The sequence below is a fragment of the Arachis stenosperma genome, chromosome 5, assembly GCF_014773155.1.
Source record: "Arachis stenosperma cultivar V10309 chromosome 5, arast.V10309.gnm1.PFL2, whole genome shotgun sequence".
Lineage (NCBI taxonomy): Eukaryota > Viridiplantae > Streptophyta > Magnoliopsida > Fabales > Fabaceae > Arachis > Arachis stenosperma.
Window position 1 is genome coordinate 7,880,778 of NC_080381.1, and position 22,982 is coordinate 7,903,759.

General features: G+C 33.5%; 2 protein-coding genes across 2 annotated transcripts; one reads left to right on the top strand and one right to left on the bottom strand.

Moving 5' to 3' along the window:
- Positions 1–10,323: 10,323 nt before the first annotated feature.
- LOC130980359 (uncharacterized) lies at positions 10,324–12,640 on the bottom strand. Its single transcript, XM_057904051.1, has 2 exons — positions 12,443–12,640; positions 10,324–10,827 (listed from the first exon to the last, which is right to left on the bottom strand). Exons 1-2 carry the CDS (start codon positions 12,638–12,640, stop codon positions 10,324–10,326), a joined length of 702 nt encoding a protein of 233 aa, XP_057760034.1.
- A 6,784-nt stretch (positions 12,641–19,424) lies between these two features.
- Positions 19,425–21,857, top strand: LOC130982443 (cytochrome P450 81E8-like). Its single transcript, XM_057906452.1, has 2 exons — positions 19,425–20,325; positions 21,103–21,857. The coding sequence occupies exons 1-2, from the start codon at positions 19,438–19,440 to the stop codon at positions 21,712–21,714; spliced, it is 1,500 nt and encodes a 499-aa protein (XP_057762435.1). The 5' UTR covers positions 19,425–19,437; the 3' UTR covers positions 21,715–21,857.
- The last annotated feature ends 1,125 nt before the right edge of the window (positions 21,858–22,982 follow it).

Sequence of the window (22,982 nt, forward strand, 5' to 3'; positions counted from 1 at the left end):
TTTCCAATACTCCTTTATCAACACAAATGAAAAATAATAAAAAAATGCCAATTCTATGGTGTCTATAAATTTTTTCCTAAATGTTGCCTAACTTATTTTTTGTAGTAAGTTTTGATTTTTTAAAAATTATTTATTTTTATACTTTTTAAATAAAATAATAACTTTTAACCATTTTTAGTAGATAGGCACCACATTATAGGCACCATAGCATTCACCTAAAAAAAAATACAGAACAAGAGGGGATACCAATGAAAAAGTTGTAACAGAACTGAGGAGGCGAGACAGAGAAGAAATTTATTGTTAACAAAGAAGAAATATCATCAAATTAATAGGGAAGAAGAAGAAAAAGAAGTATCAATGACAGTTCAAAGGAGAAATTGGAGTGAGAGAAAGCGCCGTTGAAGAATAAACTCGGGAGTGAACAGATCTGAAAATGCGTTGTACTACGGCAACTACGGTGGCATCGACACGAGAAACTGTGGCGGTAACGGCGGCGAAAATTGTGGTGGCAACCGTGATAGCAACGACAATATAGAGAGACAGATCTGAAAACACGTTGATAAAATAGGTGGCTCAATCCAAAAGGTCTCTACTACAACGGACACGACAATGGTAATGGAGCAGGCGGCAAAAATGGCAGCAGGAACGGTGGCAAAAATGGTGGTAGAGAATTTACGGTTTCAGCTGTTCTCTCCTCCGCTAACCAGTCTCTCATTTATGCGAAAATAGGAAATAATGTTTTTGGAGAGAATTTTGCATTTTAATTCTATATTAATTATTAGTGGAGGTTTTTTAAATTGCCATAAATAAATTATATTGTAGAGGTTTTTAAAACCTCCACTAAAATACTCCCAAAATTAAATATTAATTTTGTAGTGTTTCTTTCTTCCATAATTTTTCTTGTTACCAAAATCTTGTCATTTACCTCTTCTAGAGTTATAATTTTTCGCATTTGTTTCAGGAAGTGGGGTGGCACCAGTTGGACGCGCTTTATGATTTCTTAAAGATAATTCATTGTTATGTTCAGTAACAAGAAGGCAAGAAATTAGCTCAAAATAATTTTTAAATTCTTTTTCTCGATACTGCTACTATAGGAGCACATTCAAGGCATGGAATGTCGAGAAAATTTTTTCTAACATGTCATTATCAGTTTTTTTTTTACATAATTTCATTCGTGAGATAATTCGAAACATTGTTGAATTGTATTCATTTATAGATTTAAAATCTTGTAGATGCAAAAGTGTCCACTCATATCGGGTTTTAGGAAGTATCACTGTCTTTTGATGATTAATTCCTTTCTTCAATATTCTTCCACATCTCTGCAGGATATTTTAGTGTGAAATATTCATTTTTCAATCTTTCGTCAAGATGACCACGAAAGAAGATCATAACTTTGGCTTTATCCTTCTAGGATGCTTTATTTTCAATGTTAATGGTATTTCCAAAATCCATTGAATTAAGATGAATTTCGACATCTAATATCCATGATAAATAGTTATTTCTACTTTCTATATATATCAAGAGTATCAAATTTAAATTAAGAGAGCTTTAACATAATAAAAATTTATTACCTGAATCTTCCTAAATTTTGATTAGAGTCTCGTACTAATAATACGTGTTGTGAAATAAATAAATAAGGAAGAGAAAATAAATATAAAATAAAAAAGTATAAATAAAAATTTTAATAATAATATTCACTAATATTGTTATTTTAATATAATTAAGATGATATATATATATATATATATATATATTAACTTTTCTATATTACAGCATATATATAAAGAGAAGTGTTTATATTATTGTAATGTGTCTATTGTCTGAGACTTTTATTTATATATGTAACAAATTTTTTATTTTTAAATTTTATGAATGTAATTTATTTTAAGAATTTGAACTCTTTCCTTATTGAAAAACTGAACTGTTCAACTTATTAAAGAATGGATATTTATTTTTATCACAACAAAATGGTTGATCCTTAAACTTTTTTGTTTTTAATTATATGTAAAATCTTTCTTTTTGGAACGTGAGAAGAAGAAGTGAAATTTATTTTGCATGAAACAATAACTTAATTGCGAAATATTTGAGTTTAAGATAAAATCATTCTTTTTTTAAAGACCATTGCAAATGAATTTTAATTATCAATTTAAGTGTAATTTATTTAAATAATTTTTTTTCGATCGAAAATAGTTATTTGCACAATTGAATGATGTTTTTTTTTAATTTAAATTAGTTGATTTTTGAATTTATTACTTAATAAATAATTGTTTAAGAAATTATTCTTTTATTTGTACTACAAATTTTTATATTGTTTTTAATATAATATATGCTTGAAATATTTAATAAAAATTTAAATAAAAATAAATTATATATTTATCTGACTAAATATGAAATGTGATGAATGTGTCACAAATTTGGATTTGTAAACTTTTATTTTTGTCTTTCTTAGTAATTTTTTTTTGTAGTATGTGATTTAATTCTTGTTTTTTTATGATCTTGCATTTTTTTCCCTTTTTTCACAAACTTCACCATAGTAACGCCAATAATTTAAATAATTGACAAAATAATAAATAACTTGATAGTTATATATGCTCTATTATCTTTGTCGTTATACTCCTTTTGATGCTTCTAGTTTGTGATGGCATGGGTGGATTTCTATGTGCCTGGACAAAATAAATAATACACAACAGCAATAATAAAGACAATCCAATCATATCTTATTTTTATTTAGTTGCATGTCTCAAATTCTCTTTACAATCATACTAAAGAAACAAAAAATAATTAATTTAAACCGTTTAAATATATTTTATTTAATATTTATTTATTATAGAATATATTAAATAAAATTAAAAATAATAATTTTTAATAAATTTTATTAATATTTTTAATTATAAAATATTTTTATTTTGTGTGTGTGAATAATTACAATAATTTAGAGTTATATATATTTATTGGTTTAAATAAAATAATATTTAATTTTAAATTCTAATTTAATATATTTTAGAATCAGATAGATCGGTTAAGTAAATCCCTAAAGTGGTCATTTAGATTGGGCTCGTGCACCAATATTGTCTTCAGCTTTCAATTACATTAAATATACCATCCAGTTTAAACTTCAGACAACATACACATCCTTTTACCCAATTTTAGCATTAGTCAGCAGGCGGAGCGCTGACTTGGCGCTGCCAGCTCCACATAGGACATCTGAAACGACGTTATTTTACTTGTAAGGGGGGATTGAAGCAAAATGGAGTCGTAATGTCATGCAAGGGTATTCACATCATGTTAACTGAATTAGGGTTCATGCAAATCAGTAGGTGACTTTGATCCTGCACCTAAATACAGTGACCTTTGCCTGACATCCACTAGCACACGAACCCACGACTTTGTCACCCAATTAACGGCACCCAATTTCTTAGACTAGAATGCTGAGGAAAATGGTTGTCTGCAGGTTAACGGTAAAATGGAGAAGGAGATGGAGTTACTTGATGGGCCGGTGGAGGTTTCCTCCGACGACGACGAAATTCAAGAATGGCTTGCAACAAAGCCTTTGAACAGCAACCCACTCCTCAAAACCAGCTTAAGACATACCCAAACCCCACCGGAATAGCAGAGGTAATTATTTTCTACTTCATTTGGTTTTGAAACTTTTTTCGACTATTGGAGCTCATGTTGGAGTTGTGTACACACAATTTCATTCTCGACAGCAAATTCATTAAACAAACAATTGTCTTTGTGTAGGAAAGAAAACAGCCACCGGGTTCGACAGGTAGGTGACCGCTTAAATGTGGCTTCTCAAGTTGTGAAGATCCAACAACAGATAGATGACCTAAAGGCTATAATCGCAAAACAAGGGCAATTCAATCACGATGTGCTCGAAATGCTCCAGCAAGCCATAAGTGGGAAGGACGGTTCGCCAATGGTTGGTAACAACTCCCGGTACATCATTTGGTCTAAAAACAGGGGGACGACTACAACAGAACCCCCGAACAAGACGGACACCCCAGGGCTAAGAACCTACAAACGGCGTAAGACCAGGACCAATTACAACAGGAATGATGACCTAGATTATGATCCAAAGATGAATCATATCACCAACTCAGACGATGGGTCATTCAAGTTCAGCCGAGGCAGGGAAAAAAAGGCGTCCTTCAAGATTGCTATGCCGAAGTCCGGTCCTAGGGGAGGCGTAATTTGTTTCCGGCTTCGATGAGTTCACCTGGATGTCACGGACCCAAAAGCTCGTATGTCACGAACACGACCGTGAAGATTGCTCGAGTAAGGAACCTTCAATAGAAGTTCATGCTGCATCGGAACCTGGATAGCAATTTTATGGCGGGAGACATTGGTAAAACAATACCCAAGGTTTGTTGCTTTAACATTGAGGTGGTAGTTGAATTCGTTCTATTTCATGTCAACTGTTTCTGTTTCTGAATGAATTTAAATCCTGCTATCATTTTTCAGGGTATGCCGGTCTCATTTCAACCTACACTCGACATGGAGATAGAAGGCTTACACTTGGCCATCGCCTCCTATATCTTTAACACAAACTGGATCAAGAGTGAGTTTTATGTATCCACACTTGTATACATGATGGCACTAGAAACTGCAATTGTATACATAGGTTCAAATATCGTGGAAACTAATCACTTGACTTGGTCACGGGAGATAAAATTGAATCTGCCAAGTATTTTTAAAAAGGCAATATATCCAATTTAATCCCTGTTCCAAATATTTCCCCATCAAAAGTGGTTCATGTTGGAGGACAAAACACTTATTTAGTAGTTTACTCATTAACTTTGATATGATTAATGAATTCATGGAGATGCTTGTTCCGAATCCGCACTGTGTGATGACATGGAAGGCACTGAGGATATTAGAGCCGGGAAAGCAAATACTGGATGATGTATGTGACACATCCATAACTGTCTAAAGTTTGTGCCTGTTATCTAGTTTTGGCAGCACGATCTCTTCTTGATGCCATTTTTTTAACGCAGGTGCTGATTCTGCTGGCAAGGATGCTTGCGTTTGACTCGACAAGGCTGCAGTGGTATCTTTCAACAACATTTGTGGTTTGTTTCCAAACCTTATAATCTAGTTTACATTGATCAACTGCAACAGGGGATAAACTGGAAAGTAGCGAATGCCTGTGATACATGAGATGTGACGGATAATTACACCGTTTGAAAAGTTTGAATAATTCTTTCATTATGAATACAATTAAATGTTTCATTTTTAATATATATTAATAAATAATCAGGTCCAATTTCATGTCTTACACAACGACGAAATTGACTCTTTATAATATAAATAATTAATTTTTTTTAATTGATGTCGTTAATACTAAAGAAGCTAGAACTAACTTCATTAGAAGAAACATGAATAAATATCCGTATATTTGAATGTTATTTTTCATTTTAACTGTTCTCTATCGTTAGCTAATATAACTAGATTTTCAAATTTAAATTACTCATGGATCTGATTATTCAATAATAATCAACCATGTAATAAAAAAATATACAGAAATATAATTACAAAATAACATGCAAAATAATCGAAGGCCTAAAATATATAAAATTAAATAATAAATCTTAATTGAATCGAAAGAATTTAAAGAATGAAGTTAAGTAGGTTTTCTAGGAAATACAGAGTTAAGAAAGAACAAGTGAAGAGGATTAGAATTTTAGAGAGCATTAAAAAAACATGACTTTTAATACTTAAAATTAAATTACTGACTTAATTTTTTATTATCTTTTTATTCTGATTATTTGGTTATTATTATAATCAACATGATATTGTTATAAAATAGTTAGATTTTTTCTCTGTACATTATGGAAATAGAGGTTGATTAAAAAAACTTATATCGGGGTCAAACTTATTTATTGAGTGGAGGCAAATAAAATTTTTATCCCATGTACTACATGTGCCGCTATAACATTTTAAAGGGGTACTTGCCCCCCCCCCTCACAATCTCCAAAGTTGATCTGTCCCTGTACATGTGGTTTTTAATTAACCGAAACTCTGATTGGCGATGTAATATTTTCAATTTGTAGCAAATAACGACTGGGCGAGGACCTATACCTGAAGCAACCATTTCTGCTATGCGCAAGGACTTCATGGGCTACGCCGATGAAGTGCTGAAGGTACCTAAACATGATTAAATTTCTGCATGCTGCCTACATGACCACTGACTAATTTCACACTATGTCTCCGGTAATTTTGTGGTAGATTTACTGCCCTATGTGGTGCGATAACCATTGGTTTCTTATTATCATTGACCTCTCACAAAAGCAACTGGTGTATCTTGACTCGCTGCGGTCCCCAACAGCCAGGTCAAAGAGACGTCGACAGATCCAAAATTGGTAATGTTCTTATTCCGTAAGGTTTAAATAGCCTCACTTCGTAGTAATGACAATGAACGATTTTTTGAAAAAAGCATATGTCCCCATTTCTATCCTACATGACCTTAATATGTAACAGTAGATCAAGTTGCATTAGTGTTGACATAACTACTAGCCATGGGGTGTTGAATTAAAGGCCTGCACCAGTGGAATCCTGGTGTCTTCCTTTAATATCCACATCAAATGTACTGCCATGAGTTAAAAAGAATGGGTGATTTATATTGTAGAATACTAACCATTTCAATTTGGTTGAAAAAATCCAAAAGTCATGATTAAAGCAACTTTGCAGTCTTAATTTACGGTTGGATTAACTGGATCTTCCTCTACCTAGATAATAAAATCACATGCAAAAACAGTTCACATGTTGAAATTCAAAATTAAGGTTGCTGTGTTTGCGATAAGTGCTTGTTGCGATAGTTTAATTCTGGACCATTCGTTAGAGTTATTTTTTAAATTCCCAACCTAATTCTTGCGTTAAACTAGACATAATTAACACAAATGAATGATTATTGTTACACATGCAATATTTCTGGATGATCTCTTGGATGACCGTGCTTGGTATGCTAATGCGGATACTGACAAAATAGAATGCATTGAGTTTGACATAAAGGAGCCTGAGGTTGTCCAACAACTTCCTGAAATGTGAATTATTTAGACGTAGAACAAAGTAAAATTTATATTTAATGGTTGCAACTATTACATTACTTCAATTGGTTAAAACAAATTGAAATCTGATTGAGTGACTTGATTGGTCTTGTTTTCAAACATGGGGCCAATAACCCGAATAGCAATGATTGTGGCGTATTTGTTGCGCAGTGGATGATCATGTACCACTTGTTCTATAACTACGATGTCGAGGTATCATCTGCACTTACCTTACATGCAACTATAACGAATTACCTCACTTCCCAATGAGCTTGTATGAATTATCGTCAAATGTAAAGTTGTACTACTGCGTATCCTAACCCATAGTGCGCTTGTGATTATTATAGGCATTTCAGTTTGTGACTAATTACAGCAGGATGCGCCTTGCAATCGACATGGTTTTAAAGTATCACAATGATAACAAAATGGAAACCGTTGAAACAGCTCTAAATTACTGGAGGAGTTTCACAATTGCTCCATGATAGCAATCCGGAAGGCGTACTTTGCCGCTGAATCTATTTCTTTAGTTTCAGGCATACAAACTTTTGTTCCGTTCAAGGACTTTTTTAGTTGTGCTATTTTGTAAGGTCATTTGTGTAACCAATATGTAAGTGAAAACTTATCTGTTTGTGCTGCAGCACATGTGATGTTTAACATGTTATGTGGATTTGATGCTACCGGACATATATATTTTTTGAATGGCTTGTAAGCTTTAATTTACAACATTGTTGGCATAGCCTTTAGTAATGGTTAGAGAATACGGATTGAGTGGCATACTTTTATTGGTGTGCCTTCAGAAAAGGTTGCCCGATAACTTTGGTGTATACTTGTATACAATGACTATAACTTTTAGATGAAGTTTCTTACTGTCATCAGCAGTACCTTTTATGTTCACAGATTCAACCATTTAAACTGTCAACACAAAGCATTCATGCATGGCAAATTGTTAATAATACAGGTCCACTTACCAACAACGCTGTAATTAATGGAATATATTTTTTCCACTCCCCAACAACATTGCAGTTAATGGAATATTTTTTTTCAAGTGTGACCTGATGCATCTCCTTTTATTGGTGATTTGATATTGATGAAAAGTTATACCCTTTTATTAGTGATTTGGTATTGATGAAAAGTTAGATTGCACAAGTGCCTAATGTTAAGTAATGATTCTTTTTAGTTACAATTATAGCCTTATTTTAATGGCCAATAGTTTAGACATGCTCAAAAAAAAATTCAAAACTTGGAACTACATAAGTAAGTGAATGACATAAATTACTGCGTGGCTTAAAATTTCTTCAGAGTAACAAAAGATAAGGAAAAATAACCTGCCTTAATAATGCCTAACATCAAAATGAAGGAGCCATGACAGGAATAGAACAAACTACTTGCACTCAACATTAAACGTATTGCCTCAAAAAGGTCTCATTCATGGGACAACCACCACATAATAACCAATGTTTACATCACATTAACCTACCAAAAAAACCAACTAAACTGACAGCACAACTAGAATCATTTACATTGGACAACCAAGGTACAAATATGTAAATTTTTCCTAACCACCTAAAGACTTCAATCACATGCAGTCATGTCCATCAACCTAGTTTCGTCGTGACCTCTTTCCAGAAGTATAAACTGGCCTACATCCGGATCTACCACCCTGCAAACAAATAAATCGCTTGTGCAATCAAATGGTATAGTTCAAAATATTAATGCACTAGAACTATCATGACATAAGTAACAAGTATAAATGTCAAGCATTACCACATCAGGCGCATACGAATCACCAGAATACCTGGAATCTATCAACAAATACGTACCTCATCAACAACATCGTCATCCATGGCAGTGCAATTTCTTCTGTCGTGGCCTAATCCGAGGCACCGCCTACAACGCCTCCCGTTATTTGCATTTGTGCTCCCCCGAGGTGCACCCTTGGACCTGATAACCTTTGGGTCGAGAATGTGAGTTTCATCTGCCCCTACTTGAACACGATTGCTCCTTTGCCCTATGCCACCTAAAGATTCAAACTCCATCGACATTTTGGCAACCTCTGTCATGGCAGTGTTGTATGTTTTTGTGCATTACGCGGCTGTAAAACACAGTGACAGGCAGGCACTCCACAATGCACCGTATCTAACGCGAAATTCATTCGTGGGATTGACTGAGGCATGCTGACTATTACTATCGGCGACCTTGGCATCTTTGCACGACCTGCGCAGGACCAATCGGCTCGGCAATTCTTCTTTCTCTAGCTCTTTCAGGACACAAAATATATGGCAGAAAGGTATCCCTAATCTCTCTCACAACTTACAAGAACATTCACACTTATCACAACTTCTATCGACGAAAATCGAGTATACATGATGGGCCTTTCGATACTTTCGGAACATGAACTTCTCTGTGCCACCGATACTGTCCCTGTGTAACACTAACAATGCCCTAACTCCCTCAATCTGTTTTTGCACCTCATAGAATATTTTTCTCGTGTAGAACTTGCTCACAGATCTTTCCAATGCTTCAAGACCCGTTATCAACACCGGATTTGAGTAAAGAGTCTTGTAATCTGCAATGAACTCGTTATTCCGGTAATCCTTAACTACTCGATCCAGGTTCTCAACCAATTCAAGTAAGCAATTCCCAGACTTGATAAATTTCTTAAGTGATGAATTAATACCCTCGCACCGAGAAGTGGTTCGTATGCCGGCACAAAACTTCTCACACAAATAAGCATTTGCCCACATCTGTCTCTCTTTTCGTATGTCTTTGCGACCCAGTCGTTGTCCTCTAAACCGAATGACGTGATCATGTCCACCCAATATCTGTCAAACTCTTCCATATCAAAGTGACCATATACAGCAGTCTTAAACACAGCACAAAAATCTTTGTCCTTAATATTAACAACTGCATTTTGAGCAAGATGCCAGGTGCATAGTCTATGTGTCGCACTAAGGAATTCACATCTAATAGCCTCTCACATGGATTCATCGCCATCTGTGACAACGACTTTCAGCTCCTTGTGCCTCATTACCTCTAAGAAGCTACTTAACAACCATTTGTAGGACGAAATCTTCTCGTCCTCTAGCAAACCAAACACAAAAATAATTGTCTGTCTGTGATGGTTGGTGCCCGAAAATATCACAAAAGGTCTGTTATATAAATTTTTTCTGTACGTCGAGTCAAATGCTAACACATCACCAAAGCATTCATAGTCATGCTGCATGTTACCATCTGACCAAAATAGGTGCCCAAGGTGCTTCTCAGTGCAATAAGAGTACTACACAACTGCCATCAGATCCAACTCAGCCTTGCCCTTAAAGTAGCTTATTGCTGCGGCTGCATCTCCCTCGACAATCCTTGATTGCCTAACTCCATCCATATAATTATACAAGTCCTTACTAATGAAGTTAAGATTCCGATATCCACCACACATGTGGGCAATGAAGCCCATTATTTGAGTTGTTTTGAACCCAGCTTCATGCATTCTATGTATATGCGCTTTGTGCCCTTCTGGGATCTTCCTATGTGGAGCCATGACATTAGTGAACTCTTGGGGCGCCAATTCGTGATTATGTTCCTCGACCAATATTTTTGTCCGCCATTTCCCATAACTTTTGTCCAGAAACACCACAAGCTTGGCATTGCAATTTGTTCTCGTCTCCGGTTTATGAGTCCTTTTTCTATCAACTCGCTCGTAATGCTTCTTTTCACGCAGCCCTTGGCAATTGCAGTAGAAAAACTTCCTAACAATATTCTCCTCCTCGTCTTTAATAGAATCTCCCTTTCACATTGCAAAACCAATACCCTTTGCATACGCGACATAGCTTGCATACGCATCTCCAATCCCATTAAATTCTACAGATGACAAGACGGAAGCAATCACAGGGTCTGGATAGCTGAATTGTTTACCCATGACATTCTCGGAGTTTGCATGATCCTCTGCGGCAGCTGGTGCGGTATTTTACAACCCACAAACTAACCGGCAAGTGCACCGGATCGTACCAAGAAATACCTTACGTGAGTAAGGGTCGATCCCACGAGGATTGATAGATTAAGCAACAATTATTGAGTGATAAGCTTAGTTAGGCAAGCAGAAATGAGTTTTGAGATATTCAAAATGTTTAAATTCGAACTCAGAATATCAAAAGGATAGACAAATAAATAAGTTGGGAATAAAATATGGAGAAAACTGTTAAGGTTTCAGAGTTATCTATTTTTCGAGATTAACTTTTCTTACTAACTATTTTAATCATGTAGGATTTAATTTATGGCAAACTATATGTGACTAGACCCTAATTCCTTAGACCTTTCTAGTCTCCTCTAAAATTCATTAACTGCCAATTCCTTGGTCAATTAATTCTAATTAGAAGCTACATGATCGAATTCCAGTTTATATGCCACAAAATGCTAATTACCCAAAAATAAAAGGATTATATGTCACGTATCCCGTTAAATCCAAATAATTAAAATTTAGGAGAATATGTTGTCAAGCTATTGTTCAAGTAAAGAGCTTTTCCAAGTTTTACAAGAACTCAAATAGAAAGAGGGTCATACTTCCGTTCCACCCAAATTCATAAGATAAAGAGCAAAAACAATTCTTAAATTATAAATCCACACATGAATTAAAATAGAAAAAGTAATAAAATCAATCCATACAAATAGGCAGAGCTCCTAACCTTAACAATGGAGGATTAGTTGCTCATGGAATGCGGAATGTAAATTTGTATAGAATTTCCTAATGGAATTCCCCTAATGGAATCTCCCTAATGGAATGTTACAATAGAAGAGAAGTCTCTCTTTTTTATAACTAATCCTAATTAATTTAAAATCTAATATCTAAAATTAAGATAATATCTTTTCCTATTTTCAGATTCAAATTTGAATTTAAATCAGAATTAACTAACTACTCCGCGTCTTGTAAAGTGGGGACCACTTGGTTTCACTGAATCCGCGCCTAATTTGGGTTCTAAAATGGGGCCCAGAAATCACCCCCAGTATTTTCTGTGTTTTCTGCACGTGGCGCATGTCACGCGTACGCGTCAGTCACGCGTACGCGTTAGTCACGCGTACGCGTCGATGGTCTTTTTTGCAAGTCATGCGGACGCGTCACTGTGCAATTCTTCAAATCACGCGTACGCGTCAGTCACGCGCACGCGTTGCCATGAAAAGCTCCAAATAACACGTACGCGTCAGTCACGCGTACGCATCGCTCCTCGCTGCCATCTCCTTTGATTCTTGTGCTGCAGAAACTCCATCGAATTCCGCTGAATGCTACCTAAAATAAACAAAATTGCAAAAGACTCAAAGTAGCATCTACATTGGCTAAAAGATAATTAATTCCTTATTAAATTCAACAATTTAGATGCAAATTCACTAGAAAAAGATAGGAAAGATGCTCGCGCATCAGCAGCATGCATATAGCTTCCACCATCGTATTCACTGTCGGAATGGCCACTATCCCCTTCCTCAGTCAGCGGTTCCTCCAACCCGTTCAAGTAATCCCCATCTCCCGAATCGGTGTTCCAACCATCAGTCCAATGACCTGACAACTCTGACGTGCTGCCATCATCCAAATCTGACTCACTATCAGACATCCCTGGATTTAAAAAAAATATCCATTGAGGAACAAAGCATGTCGTACACATTGTCGCTTATGGAATTAACTTAAATGGAGAAAATTGCTACACAAATTAGCATTAAACGAAGTTCATAGTCGTCAGTCAATAGTCTATCACAGTTTTTGGTCTAAATAAATTGGTTGACTCATTGGTTTCTAACATTACGAAGACAAATTTTTAATTTTTGGGTTAAGGTTGACTGGAAGAGAATTGCTAAAAGAATATATCAAATTCAGTTTAACCAAAATCATTTATACTAAACGCATATAGTTTTGTTTTCAGAAGCATAAGTTTGGTCATTTGATTTTACAGCATGGGGACCTCAAGACTGAGACAACGGTTAAATATTCTATTAAGTTTACTGTTCTTGGTAAAGTCATAAGGATCTGTTTTTGTTCCAATCACAAGGAGTCCCTAATAAACAAATTTTCCAGTGGTCGATTACAGGGTTCATCCTATTCCTAAGCATCATAATAGAAGTATTTACTTACTTTCGGAAATTCAATTTAAGCAACTCTGTGCATTTTTTGGGAAACAAAACCAGTATATCCTATGCCTAACACAATAGATTAACAACCATTTCAACAAATTCAGCATAATTGCATATTCTTCCGATATAGAACAAAGCTAAAAAATTATACTCACCAATGTAAGAGCACAAAATAGGAACGAACAGGAGCCAAATTTCACCGTTTTCGAAGAGCAACGATGCAACCCAGTAGATACAAGGGACACCAGGCAAGTAAAAGATCTAAAACCAGCCTCTAGAGTTCAGGGGTTCCACCCTTGAGAGAGATCGAAGGGGCACTTCAAAGGAGATAGAGGAGAGGCAACGATAGTGCGAACCCTACTGTTCTACTATTCTTCTGCTCTTCCCCGCTAAATCACCAGCATAGATTCCAATCGCCTCTTTAAGGATGGCATGCAATCACCTCCCCCAACAGTTGGCACAGCTTCAAGATAAACCCTAACTTCTCTAACTTGCTTGAAGGTCTGCTCATTCAATTCTAAAATTTGGGAGATTTTTTAATTTTTTTTTTATTTCTATTTTAATTCCCCCGTTTCAAGTATTTTGAAATTCGAAAAAATGACCCTCACAAACAACAATTACTAATCCATTACATTTCCTACTTACCGGTATTTACTCACATTTACCGTGGCACATTAACCAAACTAATTATTTCTATGGTCAAACTCATATGGGAATTAGTCAACATTCATTCCATGTGTCAAGCTTCAATTGGCTACATATTTATTAGCCACCTTGTCGACCCAAATACCTTGGCCACTACAGAAATCACCTATAATTGTTAATATACATATCCTATATGCATTTAATCTATATTTTTAATATTATATATTTATATAAAATAATAATATAATTATATATATATATATATTAATGATCTTAATTATTTAAAATTTATATTTATTTTTTATATATAATTTATTGATAGATATACAATATATAAAATTGATCTTTTTAAATATTTTTTAAAATATATAAATTATAATTTATTGATGTAGAATTATAAATTATGTTTCTATTATTTAAGTCATCTCTTGAGCTCAAGTCATCTCATAAGTATTTGGTGAGTCGAGCTTCAACTTAAGAAATATGTTTGATTATTAATGAGTTGAGTCATAAGTCAAACTCAATTTTCGTAAGTCGAGCTTAAACTTAGTCTAGTTTGAGCCACTTCTAGCCCTATTTATACATATTTTTAATAAAAAAAACTTGTATATCTATTCAATTTATTTAGAATACAATTAAATTCAATTATCAATAAATTTTATCACTTATTATAAAATTGTGATGTAATAATAAATTTCGAATTTAGTATATATTATGTATTAATAGTATAAAAACATATATTAAAATTAATTAAATTACGTTATATAGTTTTTAAATGTTCTGGATAAACGGATAATAAAAAAAACTTGGTTATACAGGTTCAAACATTACATAAATAATATAACAATAAAAGACAATATTAATCAACAAAACGAAAAATCGCAAAGAATGAAATGCACATTTAGGGCAGTAAATACCACTACAAGAAACGTCGTTAAAATCGACAGCCAAATCGACGGCTTAGCCGTCGATAATATTGAAATTCGACGGCAAAATAGACGGCGCAATTGGTCGCTATAAAGCCTGTCGATTTTTCAAAATGCTAATAAAATCGACGACTTTCATAACCGTCGATAATAATTTAATAAAATCGACGTTGGTTCCGTCTGTAATATGGGTGTGAGAATTTTACATTCTTAATAAAATCGACAACATTGCCGTCGATATTATTATTTAAAATCGACGTCATCTTTGTCGATAATTGATTCAATAAAATCGACAGCTTTTGTGTCGATATTTAACTCAATAAAATCGACAACACTTTTGTCTATAATATGTTTAATAAAATCGACGTCAAGGTCGTCGATATGTGCTTGAATAAAATCGGCATCTTTGCCGTCGATTTAATTATTTAGATTTGTCTATTTTAACTTTTAAAAGCGACAACTTTGCCGTCGATTTTAATAGTTATATGTTTTATTTTTTTTTCTATTTGAAAAATAGTAAACCGTTAATACAAATCAAAATAAATTAACCAACTTCAATTTGATCTTATATTAGTCTCTAGCTAGGTGCTCAATAATGAATACTTCAATTGTTTCATTCAGTTAGACATGGCAGGTGCCATCTTACTTAGCTTTTAATATTCTTTGCTCTCTATTAAATTATATATATAGAAGCAGAACTCCTTCGCCATTAGGGTTAGTTCATTAAATTAATTAGTTACATGTATATTTGTTGTGACAACTGATCAATGTTGCAAAACAAAATCGGTTTAGAAAAAGTCTCAGAGTTAGTATTTTTATTAAAATTTTAAATTCTTTACTGCAAGGAAAAGCTCTATAATCAACAAACAATCACTTAAGCCAGAATGGAACACTCTGATTCTTTTCACACAAAGATTAACCAATCATATGATGAAACCCATACAACCCCAGTAATCAAAACAAATGAAGTGATTGAAGACAGTTACCTTAGTATCTTCACTTGAGAAATGCTTGTGTTAGTAGACAAAGCAACAACACTTGGTGTCAGCGCCGACATTATACATAATCTTTGTTCTTGGTTTGTTACATGCTCCAATAACTTCTGAACAGACCTAGTACTGCATTCAAGTTTGAAAAGAAAACAAAGCATCAATTAGAAAAACTTGCATTAAGTTTATTTATACCGTGAGATATGAAAATCTTGGTTGGCTAATTGATACCGGAACTAACTAGTTAGTTGTCTAATTGTTCTTAAAATATTGGGAGATAGAAATTTGTTTACATGAAGAGAAAAATAAAAATATAAATAAGATATCTTTTTTTATCAAATTTGATTGATTTTGTGAGATATCTTTCTAAATGTCTTTAATTAAAGCATGATATCAATATAAACAAACAACCATGTTAGAATACAAAAAATACACAATAATACGTGTGCACATAATATGTATCTTTTGTCTCTAACCTCATTTTTTAATACGATGTGTTATTAGATTCTTCCCTAGCTAGATACAATTCACTATTTACTATTTTACTCTATAAAAATGTTATAAAATTGAAAAAATAAACCTAATAATAATCATAATAATAAAGCCTTACATACAAAAATTCCATTCAGGCATTCTCCGAACATGTGGTGTGCAGAGTTCAAAACAGTAAATTTCAGTTTAATCTAAGCAACATTCAACCCAATAATTTCAGAAAGATACAGCCAACAACAATTTCAGTCCAGAAACACAAGTTTTAACAAACCTAAGCCTAACCAAAATTTCTAAAAACAGAATTAAAAAGCAGTGAAAATAAAGAAAAGAAAGACAGGAAACAGGGAAAGGGAACCTGCATTGATGAAAGGAGGAAGAAGAACGGAGAGGCGGTGGGGTGGTGGTGATCTCGCGGTGGCACAGAAGGTCGCCGCCGCTGGTGGTTGCTTGTCGGTGCTTGAAGACGCGGACAGAGGGTGACTCCACGAACAGGGGTGTCGCACGCAGGAACGAAGAAATGGAGAAATGGGGAAGAAATGGAGAAATGGGGAAGAAAGAGAAGAAAGAAGAGAGAGAGGGTAGGCGATGGTGGTCGCCAGTGGTGGTGTCGGACGGAGGCGGTGTTGAAGAGAAAGCGTTTTTAGTGATAAAAATACCTAGCTTGAATTTGGGGAAGACATGCGTTTCTGAACTTTGGAAGCAGGAGTTGAGAAAATGTGTTTTTAGTGATAAAAATCGACGGCCTGTTTGTCAATTTTATTCAAATTTATCGACAGCAAAGGTGTCGATATTTTAAATAATAAAATAGACGACAAAATCGTCGATTTTAATATAAAAAAACAACACATCTAGCGTCTATTACATAGATTAAATTTAGACCGTTCATTCTATTTTAGAAAGTAATCTAGATCGTTCAAATTTATCGACGGCAGGGTTGTCGATACTTAAAATAATAAAATAGACGACACATTCGTCGATTTTAATATAAAAAAAAACACATATGGCGTCTATTATATAGATTAAATTTAGACCATTCATCCCATTTTAAAAGGTAATCTAGACCGTTCAAATTTATCGACGGCAAAGTTGTCGATATTTAAAATAATAAAATAGACGCCATATTCGTCGATTTTATTTTCAACTACTGGTTCACCTCTAATATGACGATAATAGGGAAATAAATTAATGCATTATAAAAATATCGACGACAAAGCCGTCGATTTTAATATTTTTAATTTTAATTATTTTTTTTTAGTAATATCGACAGCAGACCGTCGAAAATTATCGACGGCAGAAATAGCCGTCGATTTTTGCCGTCAATAAACACGCTTTTTCTTGTAGTGTATCCAATAATAGATACTCAAAAAAATATAAAATAAAAAACAAGAAAATTTGAAAAAGGGAACACAAAAATCATCATTATCATCTATAAATACTACTAACTTAAATATTAAAATATCTTTATAAATTGTCCTCCTAAACTGATGTGAAGATACAAGTCAAAATCTTTAGAATATTTTATCTCATTCTAACCAAAAGATATCAACGTTAACATAACCAAAAAAAAGGATAAATATTTTTTTAACTTTTTATTATAAGTGAAAATAAAGTCTTTAATACGCAATTTACAACTAGATATTCTATAAAAATGATAACAGAAAATAGATTCACATATAAATTAGACATAATAATAATCATTAACAAAACACTAAAGTTGTATACTTAAACAGTATTTGTTTAGTGTTTATGTCTATTAGGTAGCGTTTGTTTTGAGGTACTGAGACAAAGACTGAGAGATTGAGATTCAGTATTGTGTTTGTTAGTTCAGAGATTGGTACTAAAATTTCTGTCTCTGTCTCTAAAATTTCAGTATTTCAGTACCTCCAAAAAGTAAGGACACAGGGGACTGAAATTTTTAGAGATGGAGATTGAAACTTTAATAATATTTTATACCTAAAATACTTTCATTTCAATTAATTAATTCTAATTTTATCCTTTGTGCAAATTAAATTAGAGTTTCATTCTTGTTTCAATTCCTGTCTCCCATTTTGCACCAAACAGAATACTGACATTTATTTCAATCCCTGTCTCTTAGTCTCTGTCTCTCAATCTCAGTCTTTCCGTCTCTGTCTCTCCACCAAACGCTACCTTAGAGACATAGATACAGTGACACATGTTCACTGTTTATTTGATAAGACACAAATTTTAATAGATACAGTGGTACACAAGTATACATAAAATATATGTATTTAATGTCTTTCTTCTCAACTGAGATATTAATCTTAGACATAAATATAGATTTTTGTTTACATTTTTATCCTCTTCCTCTTCTTAGATCTCCGTTCTCCATCTTTCCTCCTCTTTTTTCCTTCTTCTTCTAACACTGCCTCTCTCCGTCATTGCTTCATCTGCGACCGTCATCGCCATCGTCACTGTCTTTGTCGTCACTACGCCCTTGTCTCTTCATCTTTCCCTTCTCGGTTAATTATTTTACCCTTACTTCTGCGATTTTGCCTTCTGAATCACTGTCGCTAGTGCCACTGATGCGATGTTGCCTTTGCTCTTCTTTTTTCTCGTCTTTTTCTTCTCTCAGACAATTTTTTTTCAGATTTAGCTAGACCAATTTTTTTTCCTTTCCTATCACCTTTTTTTTTGTTTTTGCTGTTTTTTTTAATTTGGCCTTTTTTACATTCCTCTCAAGTCTCATCTTCTTCTTTATTTTTATTATTTTTTAAATTTTTTTATTTTAAATTTGCATCAGTTTTTGTTATTAAAAAATAATTGTTAAATTGATGATTAAATTTTATTGGTGATATTCATTTGGATTGAAGGTTGAAAAATTAGTTGTAATTGAAGAAGTCAATAATAATAAAAGTAGGTAGTGGTGATGGTTATGTTTAAAATAAAATAGACATTTAAATTAGATGACTATATTTTATGTATAACTACTAAACATATTACACAAATTTATATATATTGGTGTCTATGTTTATTTGTATATTTATATTTGTGTCTTTATATTCAAAGAACACCAACCAAACGGAGCCTTAATCATGGATGAGCAAATTAAAGAAACTAATCCCAATGACGTATATGACCATTACGTAAGCTCAAACGCAATCCAATATATGCAGCAAAAAGTGTGACGTGCAAATCACACGTCTTCATCTATAAATTAAAATCCAAGCGCAATATCAAGCAATATAATTCAACATTCAACAAGCAATAATCATGTCTACCTTCTTCCTATATCTCTCACTCATCACAATCTCCTTCCTTCTCACTTTGAGGCTATTATTCAAATCAAGAGCACTCAAAAACCTTCCTCCAGGTCCACCATATCTTCCCCTAATTGGAAACCTCCACCAACTCAAACAACCATTCCACCGCGCTTTCTATGAGCTGTCACAAAAATATGGCAAACTCTTCTCTCTCTGGTTCGGTTCCCGCCTTGTGGTTGTCGTTTCATCACAAACGGCAGCGCAAGAATGCTTCTCCAAAAACGACATCGTTCTTGCAAACCGTCCTCACTTTCTCACTGGAAAGTACATCGGCTACAACTACACCACCCTGGCGCTTGCCCCTTACGGAGACCACTGGCGCAACCTCCGCCGCATCGCAACGGTCGAAGTTCTCTCGACGCACCGTATCACCACGTTCTTGGAAATCCGAAGAGACGAGATCATGAGGCTCGTGCAGAAGCTGGCTCGGGAATCTTCCAACGGCTTTAACAAAGTGGAGCTCAGATCTAAGTTCTCGGAAATGACCTTCAACACTATGATGAGAATGATTTCTGGAAAAAGATACTACGGCGAAGATTGTGACGTCACTGATGTTGAAGAAGCGAGGCAATTCAGAGCAATAATCAAGGAGTTGGTGGCTTTGGGAGGAGCAAACAACCCTGGAGATTTCATATCAGTTCTTCGGTGGTTCGATTTTGATGGTTTGGAGAACAAGTTAAAGAGGCTTAGTAAGAGAACTGATTCTTTTTTACAAGGGCTCATTGACGAACATCGCAGTCGCAAGATAAACACTAACACCATGATTGATCATCTTTTAACTCAGCAACAGTCGCATCCTGAGTACTATACAGATCAAATCATCAAAGGACTTATTCTGGTATGTTTTTCTATCTCATCCAGCTTAATTCTTCGGTTGATCTTACAAGATGCAACCTCATATTTAGGATGAGGATAAGTTTATATAGGACTATATTAGATGTATATTATATCAAAATTAACTTTCAAAAGATAGTTATTAATATAAAATATTTGTTTGAAATATAAATATATATTAAAAATAAAATAAATTATATATATATATATATTTATACTGGAAACTCAGGTGCAGTCAATTTCACCTGAAGTTGATAATTAAGAATCGTTAGATAATTTGACTAAATTTTTATCCAACGGCTCTTAACTATCAAGTTCGCGTAAAGTCGACTGCACCTGAATTTTCATATAAATATATTGACGACTGATTTTAGTAGTTAATTTTAATATACTAATAGTACTTTTGATTTATATATGATATACATAACATGTGAAAGAAAAAACAATAAAAATACTTAAATCTTTTATTAGACATGCATCACGGTCTAGTATAGGATTTTTCTTGTTATTGCACGTAGTGTTACACCTCAGAATGGGTTACTTAGATATGATATATAAAATGAAGAACCTGCGTAATTTCATTGAATGAAGTATATATTCTATGCGAAGTAGTCTGGAAAATTAAAGTACTTATCAAATATATTCATCATAACTTGTATTAATAATCAGGGAGTTAATTAGAAACTCAATTAAAAAGATGGTAGCTAAAATCAAAGAATAAAGAAACATGCATGCATGCCAGTTGCTGACAACATGCTCAATTTATAATTTGGACTTGCAGGTTATGTTACTCGCTGGAACAGACACTTCATCTGTGACTTTAGAATGGGCAATGTCTAATTTATTAAATCATCCAGAAATCATAAAGAAAGCAAGAAAAGAAATAGACAGAGAGATTGGACAAGATCGCCTCATAGACGAGCCTGATGTTTCGAAGCTCAATTATCTTCAAAACATAGTGAACGAAACACTTCGATTGAACCCCGCAGGACCATTATTGGTTCCACATCTTTCTTCAGAGGATTTCACCTTAGAGGGATATAAGGTACCGAAAGACACAATGGTATTGGTGAATGCTTGGGCTATTCATAGAGATCCCAAAGTGTGGGGTGACGACGCTACACAATTCAAACCTGAAAGGTTTGAAAAGCAAGGTGAAGAAAACAAGCTAATTGCATTTGGAATAGGAAGAAGAGCTTGTCCAGGAGCGAATTTGGCACAACGCACAGTGAATTTGGCCTTAGGTTTGTTGATTCAGTGTTTTGAATGGGAACGAACAACGCATGAAGAAATTGATATGGTTGAATGGAAAGGACAAGTTGTGTCAAAGAAAATTCCCTTGGAAGCAATCTGTAAAGTGCGTGATCCATTTGCAGCTAAGAATATTATTTAATTTAATGAATAATAGCACTCCATTCTCTATATATTTAAAGGAATAAATGTTTGGGATGTAGGATCCCATATGTGATATGTTCATTAAGTTTTTTCATTAGTTTTTTTTATATATTTTTTCGTCTCATTATTTTTATATTTTATATTTTAATAAGAATAATATTAGGATTACTATAATTTATTATTTTCAGTTAATAATATTTAATAGTATGTAGTAAAAATTTGAAATTATACTGATGGAATAAAAATATTAGATTACTCCTTAAAAATACTAACCATTATAAATTAAAATATGTTGTGAAATAAATAAATAAATCATATCAAATAAATATAAAATAAATATATAAATAAAAATTTTTAGTATTAATATTTATTAATATTGTTATCTCAATATAATTGAGATGATTCATATATATATTAATTTTTATGTGTTGAATTGTACATTATAAAAAAAAGTGTATTTATGTTATTGTTGTGTCTGTTGTCTGAGACTTAACCTTTTATATATTTATACACGTACCAAATTTTTTATTTTTAAACTTTATTAATGTAATCTATTTTGAGAATTTAAACTTTCTTCTTATTGAAAAATTGAGCCACTCAAGTTATTAAATGATGGACATCCATCCTTATCACAATGCTCCCCTTTGAATGTTTATTAAGATTATGTCTCATTCAAATCTTACTAAAAAAATTCCAATAAAAAAATTTTTTAGTAAAAAAAAAAGTACAATATCTTTTGTGATGAGGACTACTTCGTTAAAATCTTTATAAAAAAAACCAAATAAGGAAAAAAATATGACCAAGAGAAAAAGAGTACGGTCTCCCCCTTTTATCGATACTATTTAATATCTAAAAAACGACGCATCTCAATCTGATGTACCAATCTTTTAAAGAAGGATTTTGGAAGTGACTTTTTAAATAAATTTGCCAGATTACCGTTTAAACGGATTTGTTGGACATCAATTGTTCTTTTAATGCATGGTGTATTATCTTCAAACAGAAAAGTTAGAGCTATTTTATGTTCAATCAGTCCACATAATGACAGAATATATTGGTTAAAACTCCGGAGTAGAAAATACTCGCGACTTGCTTCATGTATTGCTAGAATTTCAGCATTATTAGAGAATGTTGCTGCTATCGTCTGTTTTGTGGACCTCCATGATATAGCTGTATCATCATATGTGAATATGTATCTTGTTTGAGATATTTCTTTGTGTGGATTAGACAAATATCCTACATCTGCATAGCCAACTAATTGTGACTTTG

Bases quoted from the DNA above. Each gene is read 5' to 3' on its own strand.
- LOC130980359 (XM_057904051.1), bottom strand. From the start codon at position 12,640: ATGTCTGATAGTGAGTCAGATTTGGATGATGGCAGCACGTCAGAGTTG. The intron at 10,828-12,442 runs GCATCTTTCCTA...GCAATGTGAAAG, and splicing joins TGCATGCTGCTGATGCGCGA to GGAGATTCTATTAAAGACGA.
- LOC130982443 (XM_057906452.1), top strand. From the start codon at position 19,438: ATGTCTACCTTCTTCCTATATCTCTCACTCATCACAATCTCCTTCCTT. The intron at 20,326-21,102 runs GTATGTTTTTCT...TTGGACTTGCAG, and splicing joins TCATCAAAGGACTTATTCTG to GTTATGTTACTCGCTGGAAC.